General features: G+C 37.8%; 1 protein-coding gene across 1 annotated transcript in view; it reads left to right on the forward strand.

Moving 5' to 3' along the window:
• Positions 1-19,611, forward strand: part of TTC6 (tetratricopeptide repeat domain 6) — a 183,574-nt gene that overhangs the window by 45,852 nt on the left and 118,111 nt on the right. Inside the window, exons 2-4 of the mRNA XM_065906884.1 lie at positions 4,902-4,994; positions 8,192-8,401; positions 14,438-14,571. Coding sequence (XP_065762956.1) covers positions 4,902-4,994; positions 8,192-8,401; positions 14,438-14,571 — 437 coding nt within the window. The remainder of the gene's footprint in view (positions 1-4,901; positions 4,995-8,191; positions 8,402-14,437; positions 14,572-19,611) is intronic.

The following is a 19,611-nucleotide window of genomic DNA, read 5'->3' on the forward strand; positions in this document are numbered from 1 at the left end:
CAAGCTATAGGTTTCTTTAATATGTTTTTATCCATCTTTGACATTTTTATGCTACCTACATTAAATATGTTGAGAGATTTCTTTTTTTATCATGAAATATTTTAATTGTAGAATAAATACTCAACATTTAGATTTTTCAAAGTTTATTTATTTTTACCACATTTACTTCAGATTGTTTAAATAAATAGAAAATTGCAAGTAAAGTAGCACCCTGTTTTGCATCTCTTTTCAGTAATTCTCTTCCACTTCAGATGTGAATTTGGTATCCTGAATTTGATGTTTGTTGTTGTCATGTTTTTATATTTTAATGATGTCTTTATAACCTTAAAAGGTTGTGAAGAATTTTTTGTAGTTGTTCATATTTCAAATTAACTGTTTAGTTATTAAATTTAAAAAAATGTAGTCTTTGGAGCCACATAGTCTTTGTTTGAAATTTCTAACTGGAATAGTGTGTATTTTTAATTTCTGTTTTTCATTCTTTTAGTTTTTGTTTTATGCCCTTTGTCATCAGTGCATACTATTATGTTTTCTGAGGGATTTGATTCTCTTTATTGTGATGCAGTGGTCCTATTTTTCTTTCTAATACTTTTCATTTTGAAGTCTGCCTTGTCTGATGTTAATGTAATCGGTTCTGTTTTATCTTAGTATTTTCATGTTTTATTTTCCTTCATCCTTTTGCCTTTAACCTATCTGTGTCTTTATACATAAAGTAGGTTTCCCATAACAATCATATATTAGGATCTTGTTTTTTCTGCAATGTGACAGTCTTTGTCTTTTAATTGGAATATTTAGCACCATTTACATGCAATTATTGAAGTGAAAGTGAAAGTGTTAGTTGCTAAGTCGTGCCCAACTCTTTGCGACCCCATGAACTGTAGCCCACCAGGCTACTGTGTCCATGGATTCTCTAGGCAAGAATACTGGAGTGGGTTGCCATTTCCTTCTCCAGCGAACCTTCCTGATCCAGGGATCGAACCTATGTCTCCTGCACTGCAGGCAGATTCTTTAGCATTGAGACACCAAACAGTCATTATTGATATTTATATCTTATATACATTATATACATATAAATTATATGCTTTTAAAAACTTTATATATATAAATTATAAAGATATTTATATCTTGGTATTTGGTTTCTATTTTTTGCATTTGTTGTTTGTCCCCCTTTTCTGCATTACCTGCCTTCTTTTTTTTTTTATAGGCCTTTCATGCTATTTCATACCGTTGGCTTACTTACCTTTCTGTTTTATTGTTTTAGTGGATGCTATGCGATTTACTGGAGCAGGAAATGGCAACCCACTCCAGTGTTCTTGCCTGGAAAGTCCTGTGGATGGAGGAACCTGGTGGGCTGCTGTCCATGGGGTTACACAGAGTCAGACACGACTGAAGCGACTTAGCATGCATGCATGCTTTGGAGAAGGAAATGGCAACCCACTCCTGTATTCTTGCCTGGAGAATCCCAGGGATGGAGGAGCCTGGTTGGCTGCCATCTATTGGGTTGCATAGAGTCAGACACCACTGAGACGACTTAGCAGCAGCAGCAGCAGCAGCAGCATGGGATTTACAATAAGTATATCTAACTTATTCCATTAAATAGTGTATGGTATAAGAAACATAGAGATGTATACTTCCTTTTCCCTTCTCCTATTATTGTTATCTCATTAGTGCATACTTCACTTCTATATATGTTATAAATCTCAAAATGTATCATTTTTAAATAGTCTATTATATTTTAAAAACTTCAAAATGGGAAAGTATATTTTTTATTTACCTACTTTTAAAATCATTTTATCATTTATTTTCACTGTATGCATTCAAGTTTTGCTCCTTCTGCTTGAAGAATTTCCTTTAACATTTCTTGTAATGCAGCTTTGATGGCAATCAAACTTTTCACCTTTCGATTGCTACAAAAGTATTTCACCTTCAGTTTTAAAAGATATGTTTGCTGGATATGGAATTCTGTGTGGACAGTTGTTTTCTTTCAGTACCAGTACTCTAATTATGTAGCTTCATTGTCTTCTGTCTTGTATTGTCCTGACAAGAAGCCTGCAGTGTTACTTTGTGGTAATTCTGTCTGTCTGCCTGTACGCTTGGTTGTATTTGATTCTTTGCAACCCCATGGACTGTAGCCCACCAGGCTCCTTTTTTCATGGAATTTCCAGGCAAGAACACTGGAGGGGGTTGCCATACCCTCCTCCAGGGAATCTACCTGATTCAGGGATCGAATCCGTGTCTCTCGCATCTCCTGCATTGGCAGGTGGATTCTTTACCACTGAGCCTGCTAGGAATTAGTTGCCATAATTCTTTGTGTCTTTGTAATTAATGTATCTCTGGATGCTTCTAGGTTTTTTCCTTTATTACTTTTTTTTTTTCATTTTGATGATAATGTGTTTGTTGTACATTTTTGCTTACAGTTGATGGAACTTTTTGTACTGGGGGCTTATGGTGATCATCAAATTTAGAAAAAATCTGGCTATTTTTTGTACAAATATTTTCTGCTCTCTTCACACTCTGCTTTCTGTGACTCTAATTAAATATATGTTAGTGTGAGTGTTTTGTTAATTTTCTTTTGGTTTTTATTCCTCTCTGTGATTTATTTTGTGTGACTTCTTTTGCTGTGTCTTCAGGTTAACTGATCTTTTCTTCTGCAACATTTTCTCTGATTTTCATGCCACTTAGTGAAAATTTTGTCTCAGGTAGTGGACATTTTATCTAGTCATTCCATTTGATTCTGTCTTTAGTATTTACATCTTTGAAAATTTATAGTATCTATATTAGAAGTTTCAAGATTCTTACCTCTTAATTTCAATGTCTCTGCCATTTCTGGGTCTTTTTCTGTTGATTTTCCTTCTGGTTATGTGTTGCACACTCATGCTTCTTCATATAAGTAGTAACTTTTGATTAGGTATTGAACATTGTGAATTTTCCATTGTCAAGTACTGGATTTTGTTGTTTTTCCTTTAAAAAGATCTGGAGTTTGTTCTGTTAGACACTTTAGCTACTTGAAGATCAGCTTGATCTTTTAAAGTATTTATTTTAAGATTTTTTTAATGTCCAAAAAGTTTTTACTCTAGGGCTAATATATGATCCATCTGAGGTTTGTAATGAATGTACCATACATTCAGAATATCTAATGGGAGATCTAATGATTCCTAGTATTGTGTGGAGGCAACCCACTCCAGTATTCTTGCCTGAAGAATCCCATGGACAAAGGAGCCTGGTAGGCTACAGTTCATGGGATCGCAAGAGTCGGACACAGCTTAGCGCTATCTTTCCCTGGTGACTCAGACAGTGAAGAGTCTGCCTGCAGTGTGGGAGACCTGGGTTTGATCTCTGAGTTGGGGCGATCCCCTGGAGAAGGAAATGGCAATCCACTCCAGTATTCTTGCCTGTAAAATCCCATGGGCAGAGGAGCCTGGCAGGCTCGTCCATGGGGTTGCAAAGAGTTGGACACGACTGAGCGAGCACTGTATGAAGTCTGGGAATTATGACTTAATCTTTTTGGTGATTGCTTTTCTTCCCCCTGGCAATTTTTCTTTGTTTGGCCTCATGGGTTTCACCATTTTACTGAGCAGATTGATATTCAGCCAGAGACTCAAGGATTCTATTGCAGATTTCTGGAGCTGTTTATCTGTGCAGCTCCCTCCTCCCCATACTGTGTCCTACAAATTCTACCCTCTTTGTCTTCCTTTTCTAACTTCTGTCTCTGCAACTCAGTGAGGTTCCTGGGATCTGTGTGATTTCTCTCTCCTTGTGCTGTGGTCTGAAAATTGTGTGAGGCAGAAATGTGGGGTGATTTAGCTCATAATGTTTTTTCGTTTCCATTGTCTTAGCCTTTATAGTCTTGCATTGCCTGTTGTCCAACCCTAAAAGAGTTGTCCTTCTATTTTGTCCAGTTTTATAGTTATTTATGACAAGAGGGCAGAAGTATAAGCCAGTAACCTCAGTTGCATCTTTCTAACAAAGCAAAGGGAAGGTAGAAAAGCAGCATTTTAAAGTACAAAGACTGTTTATATTTTGCTACTGACATTACTAAAAGTCCAGAGGAGAAAGGGGCCTTAAAAAGTCACAAATGTCCATTTTAAGGATGATAAAACTGAGGGAAAGGGAAATAAGATAACTTGCCTGCTGTTGTCTGGTGTGTGCAGACAACACCAGACAGTGTTTGTGCAGTTTGTGCAGAAGCTGGGTCTCTTGGTTTTTGTTCATTGTTAGACATTGTGTTGTGCTGTCTTCTTACCACTTCAGCTGAGTTGAGGGTATATCATAGTTGTTAGAATTAGTGATGAAAATGACACTAGCAGTTCTACCCATTGACATTTAAAGTATATTTATATTCCTTCTTGTTCTTGGTTAGGTTAAATTTTACTTTTGATTTTAAATTTCTTGTGCAGCCATTTAAGAGCAGTGATTTATAGTATCTGATTTAATATTACCTGATTGTTTTATTAAGCCTGATGATATATCTATAGGGGTCAGTAATTTAAAAAGTCTCAAATTGAAATGATAGATAAAATATTTTTACTGTGTCTTTGGTTCTGTCTTCTCACTTGCTGCATTATACTGGCTAGAATTTTATTGCATTGAATAATATGCCTCAGTGATCTTTAAAACTGACATTATTAACTTCTGTTACCATATATAAAATAGATGGCCAAGGGGAATTTGCTGTATGTCTCAGGAAACTCAAACAAGGGCTCTGTATCAACGTGGAGGGGTAGGTGAGATGGGGAGGGAGGTGGGAGGGAGGTTCAGAAGGGAGGGGCTATAGGTATACCTATGGTTGATTCATGTTGAGGTTTGATAGAAAACAACAAAATTCTGTAAAGCAATTATCCTTCAATTAAAAAATAAATAAAATTTAAAAATCGACATTAATTGTTTTCTTTTCCTCCTTCAAGGATATTTCTTTGATGGGAAAAATGTACTGGCAGAAAGCACCTCAAATGCAGGCAGAGCAAGGCTCACAGATAAGTATGAAGGAAACTCAAATGGTAACGTGTCTAATAAAAATCCTCCTCATCTATTTTAAAGTAATAGCCTGCTTCTGTTGCTTTAATGTTTTATCTAGAGAGTTAAAAAAATTTTCCTCTGATTTATTTTCGAGGCATGTTTAACTATAAACACATCTAACCTAATACCATATGGAGAGTCTTGGCTATTTTGACTCACCATTTTTGCCCATCATAGATGTTCTCTGCTAAGGCTCAAAACTCTTCAGAAAGAAAAGATTTTTAACAGCTCTTCTGCTCTGAACACATTTATACCTAGAAAGTAGCTGGAGAAATTAAAAGTTTTTAGTTTTTAAGAAAGCATCCCCTTATTCTTTATTTAGGTGGAAGAATTGTGAAAAACATTGACAAGGGGAGCATTTTCTAGAGAAATATGGACACTTGGTGACAGAAGTTTGTTTCAGAAATAGAACTTTCTTTTCATCCATCATTGACAAAATACTTATGGGAGTCAAAGGAATCTGGAACGTATTCCCTGTGAATGGGAAATGTTTCCCTGTGTATAGAAACCCATATTTACATGAAATAAACAATGGCATGATGCTCAGTCTTTTACAAAGGATTCATAAAATGATGTCATTAGATAACAAGCTCCTTTAGTTCCTGAAAATATGAGTCTGCATACATAAAAATTCAGATCACAATTATTTTTAGGATAATATATCATGTTTAAAAAATATACTGACTCTTTTCACAAAAATCATGGATCTTATAACTTTAGAGTTACTGCAAGAGGTTGACTACTAGAGTTTGAGATGTTTCTGGGTTGAGATCATTCATTTTTCCCCTTTGTAGTCTCATCACGTGTCTTGATACCCAGTATGTGTGGCACTAGTATGTGGAGAAATCAATTCTGAAGCCTTACCACATATGCTATGGGCTTAAAACTGACATTTAGGGTAGCTGCCTTTAGGTGACACCATTTACAGGTAGATATCAGACCTGTAAGCTTGTTAACAGGTATAGTAAACTGGAACTGCAAGATCACTTAGGTTCAGAAAATTAGAAATTTTCACTCATAGAATAAACTTGACATAATACCATTCACTGAATATTCATATAAAGTAAGAGAAAAGATTATTCCATTTTGAAGGAAGCTGTGAAAAAGGCTAGTTTCAGATACCTAGCTTATACATCATCTTGATTGTTAAAATAAAGGTTTAAACAAAAATATCAACTGTTTTGTAATTCTGTAGGAACCATACTGTCAGCTTTGACATTTATAAGCAATCTCTGGACCTCTCCTGGCCACTGGGTTTTTCAGAGGAAACTTACCACTTGTTTAGATCTTTGAAGTTTATCTTTTCTGTAGCTTTTATTAAGTTTATCACTTCTTTATCTTTTAAGTTGATACCTAGCCATGGTAAAAAAAAAAATTTCCTCTATGGTACCTTTAATTCCTAACACATTTTTGGGGTTCCTACTCTGTTCCAGAGAACAGAACTCTATCTATTCATTCTACCTATCCCTTAGACTTACTCTCAATCTGGCCTTGGGCAGGTTACTTAACTTCGTTATCACTGTTTCTTCATCCATGAAATGGGGCTGCGGACAGTTCCTACTTCATGGAGTTGGGGTGAAGATTAAAATTTTAGGAGCTAATGCTGCTATGCGCTGACAGTTATGATGGTTACTTAGATGGATATACTATAGGATGATACGTGCTACAATAGAGCAGGTCACAGGGTAGTGATAAGATCAGTAATGGCTTTGTGGGTAGGTGAGGCAGAGTCCTGAGCCGGTCATTTGCAGTTGGGGGATGATCAATGCCCTCTCAAGCTTTTCTTCTCCATTTTCTATTTCGGAGGGTGGCACCTTCATATGTTTAATCTCCCCAGCCAGATCCTGGGAATGTATGCTGAGGAAGCCAGGAGCAGAAAGAGTAAAAAGAAAGGGAGTGATGAACAGTTCCAAAAGTTATGGAACATAAAATGAGTGAGTTTGTCAGAGATAGACGGTATAAGCCCATAAGACATATTTCCTTTGTGTATCTATCCTGCCATTTTATGGAAGGACTTTTTTAACCCTTTTCACCAGTGAGGAAGATGATGTTAAAAAGGGTTAAATAATTTGACCGAGATTACACATCTGTTAATAGATCCAGGATTTGAATTAAGTCCTATATAGATACAAAGCTCTTACTCTTTCTCCAGTACCACTGAATAGCTTTGTAAAAACATGAGCTCCAGATTAAAGTTACGTTCCACAAAAGTACATTTCTTTGTTTAGCTGTCCTTTCTTGCATAATAAGAGGATGAAATGGTTGGATGACATCACTGACTCAATGGGCATGAGTTTGAGCAGACTCCAGGAGTTGGTGGTGGACAGGGACGCCTGGTGTGCTGCAGTCCATGGGGCCACAAAGAGTCAGACACGACTGAGCGACTGAGATGAATTGAACTTACTTATCATCAATTGAGTATGCCAGAAAGAAAAGAGATACAGTTGCATTTTCAAGTCGTTATATAAAATTCAGATTCTGTGTAAATCAGACTGGTTTTATCATCTGTTAATTTGAGGCAGTGCTCATAATCCCCAATAATCTTGGTTTAAAATTGGATAATACCCAAAATATGTCTATAGAGGTACTTTATTTGAGGCTCAGTGAGATAGATATTAAGTAAATGAGATGTTTTTAAGAAACACAAAACAGGTGTAGGAATGATATTTTGTTAAGAATTTTTCATTAGGGCTTGGCATGGAACTGGGATGTCTGGGTGGTCTTCTTGGGGCTCTGGGTCAGCCCTTCTCTGAGAGACTGAAGTCATGCTTCTACAAGAGCATTTGGCTAGCAAGAATCTCATTGTTTAGGATGAAAGAACCTCAGATTGGGGAGAGGTTGGATATTTCAGTGGCCTTGATTCTGTGTGAGTATGGGGAAGAATCAGGGTAAAATTAGAGTCTTGTTATTTTCTTAGAGTTGTTGTATCATACATGTGGGGTAGCAATATGTTTTGAGACAAGGGCCAAGGAAAATAATTTGCCAAGCTTCACGTTTTTCTTAAGTCCAGTGTGAGTTTCTCTTTCTCAGTCTTTTGGAGAAAGTTTATTATTTCTGCTTAATTTCAATCATGCATTTTTCATAATCAGTTTGTTGTCAGGGAGAAAACACTGCATAACTTAAAACTTTGGAAGGACCAATAAAAAGGGCATGTTTGTGCATTTATGTTTCCCAACAGAATGTGCTTGAGAAGCTTCCTGAAACTTTATCAAGTACTTTGCAGATTGAACAAGAGGATGTATTGGAATGGGGAACCTCAGATGCAGAAAGCTCATTATTTAAATCTCAGGAGGCTTCGGAAGTTCAGTCAGCAAGTGAATCAAGTAAACCTTTGGAAGGCTCACAGCCCATAGGTGATTCAAAAATGACCAAGCGGATACCTTTAAAGGTAAAGGACTACTTAGGGTGGAAACGGTTGTGAGAGTTGAGAACGTGTAAGTGTGAAGATACGGCTCAGCTTGGGCCAAGGTTTGTGAGAGGGTTCATCCTGAAAAACGGCCTTTCATGTGAAGTTGCTCATCTGGGAAAAAAGGACTTCTGTTTTTTGCAAACTTTTAGTCTCAAACCTAATTGCAGCTCTGGGGAGAGAAGAAAGATTTTTAAGGAACAAAGGAACCTTTGGACTTTCATAAATTGACCAAATGTCGTCTTGTTACCATCTTGACAGAGTCAAGAACTATAGCCGGGGGATCAGGACTGGGTGAATTTTGTAATCTTTGCTCCATTTGGGTTTCTCCTACTCCCTGTGTCTTTTCCCACTGTGAGAATTTTATTTTATTTTATTTATAATTTTATTCTATTTTATTTATGCATGATTTTCATTGTTTTACCACATTTGTATATTGCCTTATTATTTGCTTGGTGTATTTCCTTGAGTCATTTTTTGATTTAAATAAATGACTTATTTAGGAATTTGAGTTTATTTAAGAATAGATAATTAGTAATAAGCCTTGGACTTCCCAGGTGGTGCTTATGGGGAAGAACCTGCCTGCCAGTGCAGGAGACATGAATGATGTGGGTTCTATCCCTGGGTCAGGAAGACCCCCTGGAGAAGGAGGTGGCAACCCTCTCCAGGATTCTTGCATGGAGAATCCCATAGACAGAGGAGCCTGGAAGGCTATAGTCCACAGGGTTTCAAAGAGTCGGACATGCCTGAAGTAACTTAGCACATTTAAGAATAGATATATTATCATTAGGATTTTTTAAAAAAGCCATTTCTTCATGAATTGCAGCGTATTATCTTGATCTTATCTCCTGCAGTCTTCTCTGATTCAGATGGATACCCATTCTTGGATAAACACTCCTTCTAGTCAGTTCCTCTGCTTCTGGGTTCCTCTCTCTCCACCAACGACCATGATCCTGCTACTGTGCATCACCCGAGTCAACTGGCCATTGCCATTTCTTTAACTTTTGCCCCAAACACCCAACTCTGAAACCTTAGATTTTTCTGTTACCTTACTGTCTTCTGGCCTTTCATAAAATAATCAGTCTCCAAGGCCTAGATTCCTCCTAAACATAATTGCCTATAACCGTTTTCTCCTCTTTTCCAGTTGACCTTCTCTCTGAATTAGTACCATTGCCTTTTGGCTTTTATTCATTTCTCAAGTTCTGTTTTCTTAGGGTCATCTGGTATGATATTAGCATATGGATGTTCCCACAATAATAGATAATAAGGAAAATCCACAAGTAATAGGTGACCAGAGAAAATCTGCCACTGCTGTCAGGGGGAAGGGACTTACTGCTGTGATTGGTGACTGACTTTATCATACATTATGCTGTCTTCCTAAGCTCAAACTGGATGTATGAAGTGAAGCCTGCCAAGGCTGAGTGAGCCCTCTCAATGATAACTACCCTGTGTTAGGCTGATACCTTCTAGGTGTGGAGAACTTAAAAGGTATCTTTGAAAATGATGATGTCTTGCCGAAAAACCGTTCGACTGGTGGTCACAGGTGATTTTTTTACCCATTCTCCCACCTGAAAATTGGGACTTTGGAAATAAAATGTGGCATGAGGGGCAAATGGTTAATTAATAAGTGTGTCAAAGGATGAAATGGATTTTTTGGACAATGATTTTACCACCATGATCAGTGGGGAATTTAAATCTTACACTGAGAAAAGTCCCATAATGTTCATTCTTTTGATTTCCTGTGGCTGCTATTAAATGTCTTGAAAAAGTGTGCAAAATTATTTATTTTTGGTAAAAACACTCATTTCCTAAGGTAACTAGAGCTTATTGTTTTCCATGTTCTGGCCACTTTGCTAAGTGTTTTACACGTTATCTTTTTTCTCCTAACAACAACTCTATTACACAACTCTCATTTTAGAGTTGAAAAAACTGAGTCATGGAGAAGAGAAATAGCTTTCCCAGGTACAACCATATGGCTAAGCTGTAGAGGTAAGACTTGAGTTGAGGTGGTCTAATTCTGGAACCTTCGCTCTTTGCCTCTTTGCAGTGCTGCCCATTCATAACAACAGTTTCCAGGTACCTGGTGAAGTACAAGAACGCAGACTCAAAGTGCTGAACACGACTATGGCCAGAGTGCTCCTCACTTACCTGGGAGGAATGGTTTGCCGAGAGAGACTCAGAGAACAGGTTCAGAGGGTTCCAACCTGAAACCAGAAGTGTTTCAAAAGGAGGAGAAGAGAATGTCTGATAAGACTTTGATGGTTTATTGTGGTGGGACATATCAGAAAGTAGCCAGAGAAAAGCAAGCTGGAAGTTTTCTGACTCATCCCACCGAATCTTCACCTTGTATTCCTTTTATTTGTGATAACATCTCAAGATCAGTTAGTCTCCATGAACTTTACCGTTTGGACATCTGAGGCTGTAAAGTCAGTCTCCAGCATCTCTGGCACAGGAATGAGGAACAGTGTATTCCAGCCAGCCAGGCCGGACTGTGGACACAAGGAAACCTCTTCTGCATTGCTCAGAGAAGTAGCCTGGAGCTGTGGTAAAGAAACAATGCAGGATTTGCACTGCTCAACTACACGCCAGATGGTCTCATTCAGCCAAAAAAAAAAAAAGGAGAGAATTTAATCAGTTCTTACTTTACTGACCATTTCTACCCTTAGAAGCTTGTTAGTATAGTAAAGATTGAGGACTCTGATCTGAGCCATGACCAACAAAAAGAAATTAGATAATAGTGACTCTGAAGAAATGACAGACAGAAGAACCTGTGAGAGGATCGTTGAACATTTTAGGAAGGAAAAGATCAAAAGTAAAAAAAAAAATGTATATATGTATATATATAGCGCTAGCATGTATCTCAAAATTCTAAATAGAAGGAAGTTTCAGAGATGTGGCGTACCCCAAATTCTCCCCAATTTTTACAAAACAATTTTGAGTGATCTATTGCATTCAGAGTTTTAAAAATACACAGAAAATGAAAGAAGAAATACATATACATAGATAAACATAAAAGTGGCATGTGGCTATAACAATTATATCAGGAGGGCTAAGATCCAAAATGGGTTGAGACCTGTGAACAATGCAAAGAATAAGAAAGTATTTTTTTTTTTTTTTGGTGTTAGTTTTGAAGCAAAGAGAGAAAAAAGGAAGGATAACCTTGTCATTATGGATGAATAGAGTGATGACAACAGATGACAGAGCAGTCTTAATTTATTTTTGGGAAAAGGTTGAGGTTTTAAATAAACAGAGCTATGTCAAAGAGAAAGGGAAGCTGATAAAATTGTACTTTGCTTCTCTTAAATCTGACAAGGAGAATGATCCTTAGTTTAGAAAGAAGAAAGAAAGAATTGATAAAAGAAACCTGAAGCCCAAGATTGATAGAAAGATTTTAAGAGTTAACTTGGATATCTGATCCTGTTGGCTGAGAGAGATGGGTTTAAGCCTGCTGTGCCTCTGTCAGCAGCAGCTTTGAGGAGCTGCTGTCGTGGGAGAGGTGCTAGGAACCTGGAAACAGGCAACTGCAAATCCTGAGGTTTTTTTTTTTTTTTTTAAGGATAAGAATTATGATTTCTGCAGTGTATGCACTGGTCTTGGATAAAGATCTGAAATGATTAAATGAATCATTAAAAGAATTGTGTTTGAACCCTTATGAAAAGGAGCCAGCATGGGTTCCCTAAAGGCAAGCCATGGAAGAACAACCTTATTATTATTACTATTATTTTTTGAGAATTACTAGACTGAACACAAGAAAAGTGTCATACCTGGGGGTCAACACGAGAGTATCATGGGGAAAAGCCCAGCACATCTGAAAGCTCAATAAACGTTAGTTATTGTTACTATCCTTTGGATTTCAAGAATCCATTTAGCCTCCCGATGACAGTTTTGTAGACAAGACTAGAACCTGGTGAGCTGCCAGGTGGACTTCTTAGTAGCTATGCGAAGGATGCACAATTAGTCGTGGAAGTCCCTAGAGGACTGTCATGGGGTTGTGTCTAATTCAGCATATTTTTAAAATAATTTGGATTAGAATATGGAAGATTTGCTGATTAGATTTGCAGATAATGTCCAAAATGTGACTGGTAATATTTACTTGCTCAGATGCAATTTAATTGGGATAAATGTATGTATGATTCTTTCCTTGACTCCACAAACTAAGTGTGTAGCTATGGGATGGCATGACTTAGAGCGAATGTGGAAAAGGTTTCAGGGTTTTAAGTTAGGATTCAGTTTTGTGGTAGGAAGATATGTGCAATCATAATTTGCATTGATCGACAATTACCCTGAAAGAAGATCGTCTTTCTCCTGGTGGATCTGATCGCGTGCACGTGCTGTGCTAAGTCACTTCAGTCGTGTCTCACTTTCTGCGACGCTATGGACTGTAGCCCTCCAGGCTCCTCTGCCCATGGGATTCTCCGGGGATTCTCTGGAGTGGCTTGCCATGCCCTCCTCCGGGGAACCTTTCCAACCGGAAATTGAACCCACGTACCTTACGTCTCCTGCATTGGCAGGTGGGTTCTTTACCACTAGCGCCACCTGGAAAGCCCTCAGATCTGATCACATCACACCTCTAATACTGTGTTCGAACCTGGGAGTCCAAGCCCAGGAGAGATACTGACAAATTGGAGATCATTTGGAAGAAAGTACTCAGGATGACAAAGAAGAGTATTTCAAAAAAAATGTCATGTGAGGTAGAGTCGGAGGGACTGGGGATGCTTATGGCGGCGGGGTGGTGGTGGTGTTGAGGGGGCGGGAGGCGGGAAAGCAGGCCCAGGGGAGTCCACTGTGTTCAAATATTCGTCTGTCACGTGGAAGAGAGCTAGATTGTGCCTGTATGATCCCGAGGACTGAATTGAGACTGGTAGATGAAAGTTGTAGGCTCAATAATAATAATAAACAAAAATTCTAAAGCAAAACAAAACAAAAATTCTAACACCTGGAAGAATTTCAAAGATGACTCCTAGTCCTCTGTTGCCGATCATGTTCGAACCAGGATGGATGGCCTTTGGTGGAGACGCTGTAGATTAAATTCAGACATGAACTTGATGTGAGATAGAATACCCCATCCTCTGAGTTTTCCCTGTTCATCATCATTTCCCTCCCCATTTTCAAGTCAGGATGGATGGCCTTTGGTGGAGACACTATAGAGGAAATTCAAACATGAACTTGGTGGTGAGATGGAATACCCTGTACTCTGAATTTCCCTTATTCATTATCATTTTCTTACCCGAGACATTGCAATAGCTCTCTCCTTATGACTGCAGCGAGCCCAAACCCTCTACCTAATTTATAAGGACCTCCCGTTACCTGGCCTCCTCCTACTTTTTCAGTCATTCTCTGCTTTCCTCAAGGAAAACCTCCCTGCTTTCTTCCTGAAATCTAGTCTCCAAAAAGTACAGAGCAACCCACAGAGAAAAATATCTTTAAATGAACTACTGCCATGAATTCTGCAAATTTCCTAAGGAATCCAGGGAAACAACATTCCTAATATCTATAATGATTAGAAGGCAATTATTTAAGAGACAGAAATGCATTTGACTTTTCCCAAGCAGTAGAAACAGAAAACAGTATAACTGTAAGAAGTATACATTGGTAAACATTGCTCAAAATAGTTCTATGAAGCATTAAAGTTCATTTTTGCTTGTGCTTGCAAGCACCAGCCATAACCAACTTTGGGGTTGAAGGTAAGTTTTATTAAAAATACTAACCAAGAAGAGTAGATTTATGAAGGGGAAAATCTTATATTTTTTCTTTAATAGTTTTAAGGCAACAAATAGACTATTATGAATAGTTATGGTACTAATATTTTTATTGCTGTGAAGGTATAAAATTAAGTTTTGTGTTATAAAATTTAGGGAAAAATTTAGAGGAAAATATCAACACCTCCTTTAGGATTTGTATTCTAAAATATACATAGAAATTAGAAGTTGAAAAATAACAAGGAACATCAAATATGAGAGAAAGATCTAACTTGTGGTTACAGCTTTCCTTAACAGCTCACTTTATGTTTTTTCCAAGGTGAAATCATCAGAATTGTTGCAAATCAAAGGAAAAGAAGTTAAGCGAAGGCGAAAAAGTAAATTTGGAGTTATATCACAGAGACCAAAAAAGATTTCAAAACCCATGTGTGATCAAAAACTACCTAAAAAAAAGTAACTTCCTTACTATACGAATTTTATTGTCTGAAGAGAAATTATTCAGTACTGATACCTGAAACTGTGTTTGTAAAGGAAGATTAAATGTTTTAGAAATTCACGTGTGAGATCCGACTTAAATCTTCTCACGGGAAGAGTTGGTGGCAGCTAGTATAGTAGGATATATATATCGTAGTCCACACTTCTTTCTACTTTTTTTTTTTTTTTGATCAGTGTACTTAGTAATGACAACAGCTAGAATAAAAATAATTCTTTGAGAGACAAAAAAGAATTTAATATTAATGTGAGATTTGATATTTTTTGGTCACCGAAGTGCCTAATTTGGATTAACTGCTCATTATGTTGGTTAATTTTGTTATGATAAAATAAAAGACAACTCCCCACAAAATGTCCATAGGCCAGTCAATTGGGAAATTTAGATGGCCTTACTTTCTCTACTATAACTTTATATTGCATTCCTACCCCTCACGTACTTTCAGTAGGGTTTCTTACTACACAGGGGTACAACTACAATTTTGAATAATAGTGTGTAAATGCAATTTAGGTTTATGGTTTATCTTTTGCCAGTCATCTTGATGAAACTTATTTTCTCCTTATTTTTCCACTAGGTTTTTATGGGTTGGTTTGGTCTAGGTTCTTCTTCATTTAACTCTTTATGGGGGGCTTAAAGAAGCTTTAATTATTAGCTTTTGTTGTTGCTTAGGGCACTGAAAGGTGTGCAGGACATGGAAGACAACCTTTTTATGGCCAGCCTAAACTTCGTAAATGGCTAATACTCACAATTTAGTAGTTGAGAGTAAACTCACAGGAAAAGAATTCCAAAGTTTATGAAAGAGTCAAATTGGCATTTAAGTGACCCTGTACATGCCATTGCTTATCTGCATTGCTTTAAGCTCATTTAGTTAGCAAGATTATGTATTAAAACAAATAGTGACAGCAGACAACAAGTATTTTACCTTCAATAAATAGTTACTGTCAGATTATCAATGAAGCAGAAACTTCTTGATTTTTTTTCCCTAAAAAACCTTGCATTTAGTGCATTAGGCAAAGTAGTGCGGCCACACACAGAGGCAGAGTCTTTTCTTTTTTATGTCTTAGTGTTTCAAAGAATGACAAATAGTCCTGTTAAAGGAGAGTGTGCTGTAAAAACACACAGCCTTTCTTGAGCATGCCAAAAATATTTGTAGATCTTTTATATATATATATATATATATATATGTATATATATATATATATATAGTACTGTATTAATTCATTAAAACTGGAATTAGCAATCTCCATTATAAAGAACTAAGAATGTGATGCAGAGGAATAAAAATATGGTATTTAAAAAGTTTACATGAATAGAAGAGAATTTTGGAAAATCTTTTATTCGCTGCTCCTTTTTCAGTTTTTTACCTTAATCAGTTTTTTACCTAAATTTTCTCACCAATGACTAGCTTCCCAGTTGATTTGTTTTCTTAGAAATTCAGTCATCTCTTGAAAACATAGTGTTTTTTAAGCTCAATAACCAAGGGAGATTCATTTGCAGATCTATATTATTAAAAGCATGAAGAGAACATAGGAATTCAGATCAGTTCTGATGCTTTTTTAAGTAAAAAAAAAAAAAAAAAGAATTTGTAATGTAATCTCAAGAACATTCCACTAGCCAAGACCTGCCCCAGAGAGAATGAAGATGTAGGTGAGCGTGACATCAGAGCCCACCTTTCTCTCTCTCTTTTTCCCAGTCCTTTCTTAGGAACCCTGAGTTTCTTAGGGATCCTTGACTTCCTGGAGACCCATTTTCACTCCCTGAGTTATATTTCTTTGTCCCAGACATTTCCAAATGCTTTAGATTTACCTCTCTTTTCCTCTGCCACTTAAACATGTACACATTTCATATCCTGTTTTTGTTGGACCCTGTACTGTTTCGGAAATAACATAAACCACTCTCTATTAGTGATTCAGTAATGTACATATGATGCCTAGCAATGGGTTAGGTGTTGTGCAGTGCAAATTAGTAACAGCAGTAAACATAAGCAAGTGTTTCTTGAGAGTTCCAGAGACCAAGAAGTGTTACTGTTATCAATTTTTTATAAGGTAGGGGTTAAGAGTTTTTGCTTTAATTTTGCAGAAGACCTTCAGAGAGGCCTGTATTAGCGTTTCCAAGTGTTAGAACTAGGCTTCTGATGCAGGCCCAGCTGACTATTTATACTATGCTACTATCCAGACTCATGGAATGGTCAGTGGATAGATCTGTATTAACCCATTACATTAAGGGTCAGATTGGGTGGGACAGGAATAGTGCAATGTATCAAAAGAGATATTTGTAAGAAAAAAAAAGAAAGTAAAGTTTGCAGAGAAGTTTGTCCTTGAAGTATTATTTGAAGAATATTTGAAAAAGTGAAAGTGTTGGTTACTCAGTCATGTCCAATTCTTTGCAACCTCTTGGACTGTAGCCCACCAGCCTCCTCTGTCCATGGGATTCTCGAGGCAAGAATACTGGAGTGGGTAACAATTCCCTTCTCCAGGGGATCTTCCTGATCCAGGAATTGAACCTAGGTCTCCCATGTTGGAGGCAGATTCTTTACTGTCTGAGACACCAGGAAAGCAGATAAAAAGTTAGGCAATATATCCATAACTGAAAGAACTGAGAGGTCTTTCTGGCCCTATGAATTGTCCTGGAGACAGCATCTGCCATATGAGATGGCACATATGCTTTTTTTTTTTTCAGATTGATTATATTCTTTTTTTTTTCCCATTTATTTTTATTAGTTGGAGGCTAATTACTTTACAATATTGTAGTGGTTTTTGCCGTACATTGACATGAATCAGCCATGGATTTACATGTGTTCCCCATCCCCATCCCCCCTCCCGCCTCCCTCTCCATCCCATCCCTCTAGAGTCTTCCCAGTGCACCAGCCCTGAGCACTTGTCTCATGCATCCAACCTGGGCTGGTGATCTGTTTCACACTTGATAGTATAGTTGTTTCAGTGCTGTTCTCTCTGAACATCCTACCCTCACCTTCTCACATAGAGTCTAAAAGTCTGTTCTGTACATCTTTGTCTTTTTCTGTTTTGCATGTAGGGTTATCGTTACCATCTTTTAAAATTCCATATATATGTGTTAGTGTACTGTATTGATTTTTATCTTTCTGGCTTACTTCGCTCTGTATAATGGGCTCCAGTTTCATCCATCTCATTAGAACTGATTCAAATGAATTCTTTTTAACAGCTGAGTAATATTCCATTGTGTATATGTACCATAGCTTCCTTATCCATTCGTCTGCTGATGGGCATCTAGGTTGCTTCCATGTCCTGGCTATTATAAACAGTGCTATGATGAACATTGGGGTGCATGTGTCTCTTTCAGATCTGGTTTCCTTGGTGTGTATGCCCAGGAGTGGGATTGCTGGGTCATATGGCAGTTCTATTTCCAGTTTTTTAAGGAATCTCCACACTGTTCTCCATAGTGGCTGTACTAGTTTGCATTCCCACCAAAAGTGTAAGAAGGTTCCCTTTTCTCCACACCCTCTCCAGCACTTATTGTCTGTAGACTTTTGGATAGCAGCCATTCTGACTGGTGTGTAATGGTACCTCATTGTGGTTTTGATTTGCATTTCTCTGATAATGAGTGATGTTGAGCATCTTTTCATGTGTTTGTTAGGAGATGGCACATATGCTTTAAATGCATTCATTCCTTTCTTTCTTAAGGCAACTTTACTCAGGATGCACTAATGTTGTAATTCTCAGCTTACTGAATATTATTCTCAACTTACTGAGGTATAATGAAATTAATTGATTTGCTTATTGCCAAGTGATAACTTGAAACTGATTTGAACAGAGGCATTCTTAACCACTGTGCTGAAAGTAGGGCCAGATGTTAGGAGCCTTGAAACTTAGAGAGAGGAAATTGGAGGCATGCAGCAAGCAACAAAAGAACCATGGTATTGGGGAGAGGAGTACTTAAAGATCAGTGTGCTAGAATTTTGCAGAATGTTTGGAAGGGGGTGGAATAGCAAATGGCAACCCACTCCAATATTCTTGCCTGGAAAATTCCATGGACAGAGGAACTTGGCGGGCTATAATCTGTGGGGTCCCAAAGAGTCAGATATGACTGGGCGACTGAGCATGCATGCAAGCATGCATAGAAGGGGGAGGAGGCAGAGTGTGCAGCGCTGAATCCAGTGGCAGACTTTGCTCTGCAGGGGAGGTGATGAGGGCTTGAGCTGGAGTGTGGTGGAAGTAAGGGGGCGAAGGACCACGCTTGAAGAGCTCTGTCCAAGGGAGAAGCTCAGTTTTCCATTGGCTGAGCAGGTGAAGGGCAGAGGAGACAAAGATGGCTCCAGTGCTTTGTATGTTGAAGATGAGGAATTTAGGTGAGATAGTGATAGCAGAGATGGGACTTGGGAACTCTCAGCACAGAGGGAAGAGTTGAAACACTGAAGGTGATTTTTCCAGTGCAAAAAGAGTATGGCTTCAACTTTGGAAGCCATACCCAGTTCAGAAGATGGTGAAAGAAAAGCCAGTGACTAAGTCAAGTTATAATGAATTTGAAAGGTAGATGGAGAGCTGGGATGGTGCAGGCTTAACAAAGCTCATGGAGGAAGAAGGGTCATCAGTATTGCCAGCTGTGGCTTGGAGGTTCATAATCTAAAGACCTAAAGTTCATTCGATTTGATGAAAAGGCCATTGTTTGGGTAATGTAAGAGTATAACGTTAGTAGGAGGTGGGGATGGAGTAGTCCTGGCTATTGGTCACTTTCTCCTCAGAGGTCATTGATAGTCATTAATAGGAAAGAAATTTGACTTATAGTTAGCAACACTGTGTTTAGATCCAGTGGCCACTGACTAATTTTGCGACCTATCCAAAACAAGCCTGCTGCAAAATAAGGCTAATAATAATAATAATACCTCCCACATAGTTTCATTATAGAAGTTAGAGATGATGTGTATAGATTGCCTAGTACAATGTCTGGTACGTAATAGGTGGTCAAAGAGGATTTGTTGATTGAATGGCATGGCAAGTGAGAATGGGTATTAAGAAATTAGATCTTCA

Source organism: Muntiacus reevesi, chromosome 15 (assembly GCF_963930625.1).
Source record: "Muntiacus reevesi chromosome 15, mMunRee1.1, whole genome shotgun sequence".
Classification (NCBI taxonomy): Eukaryota; Metazoa; Chordata; class Mammalia; order Artiodactyla; family Cervidae; genus Muntiacus; species Muntiacus reevesi.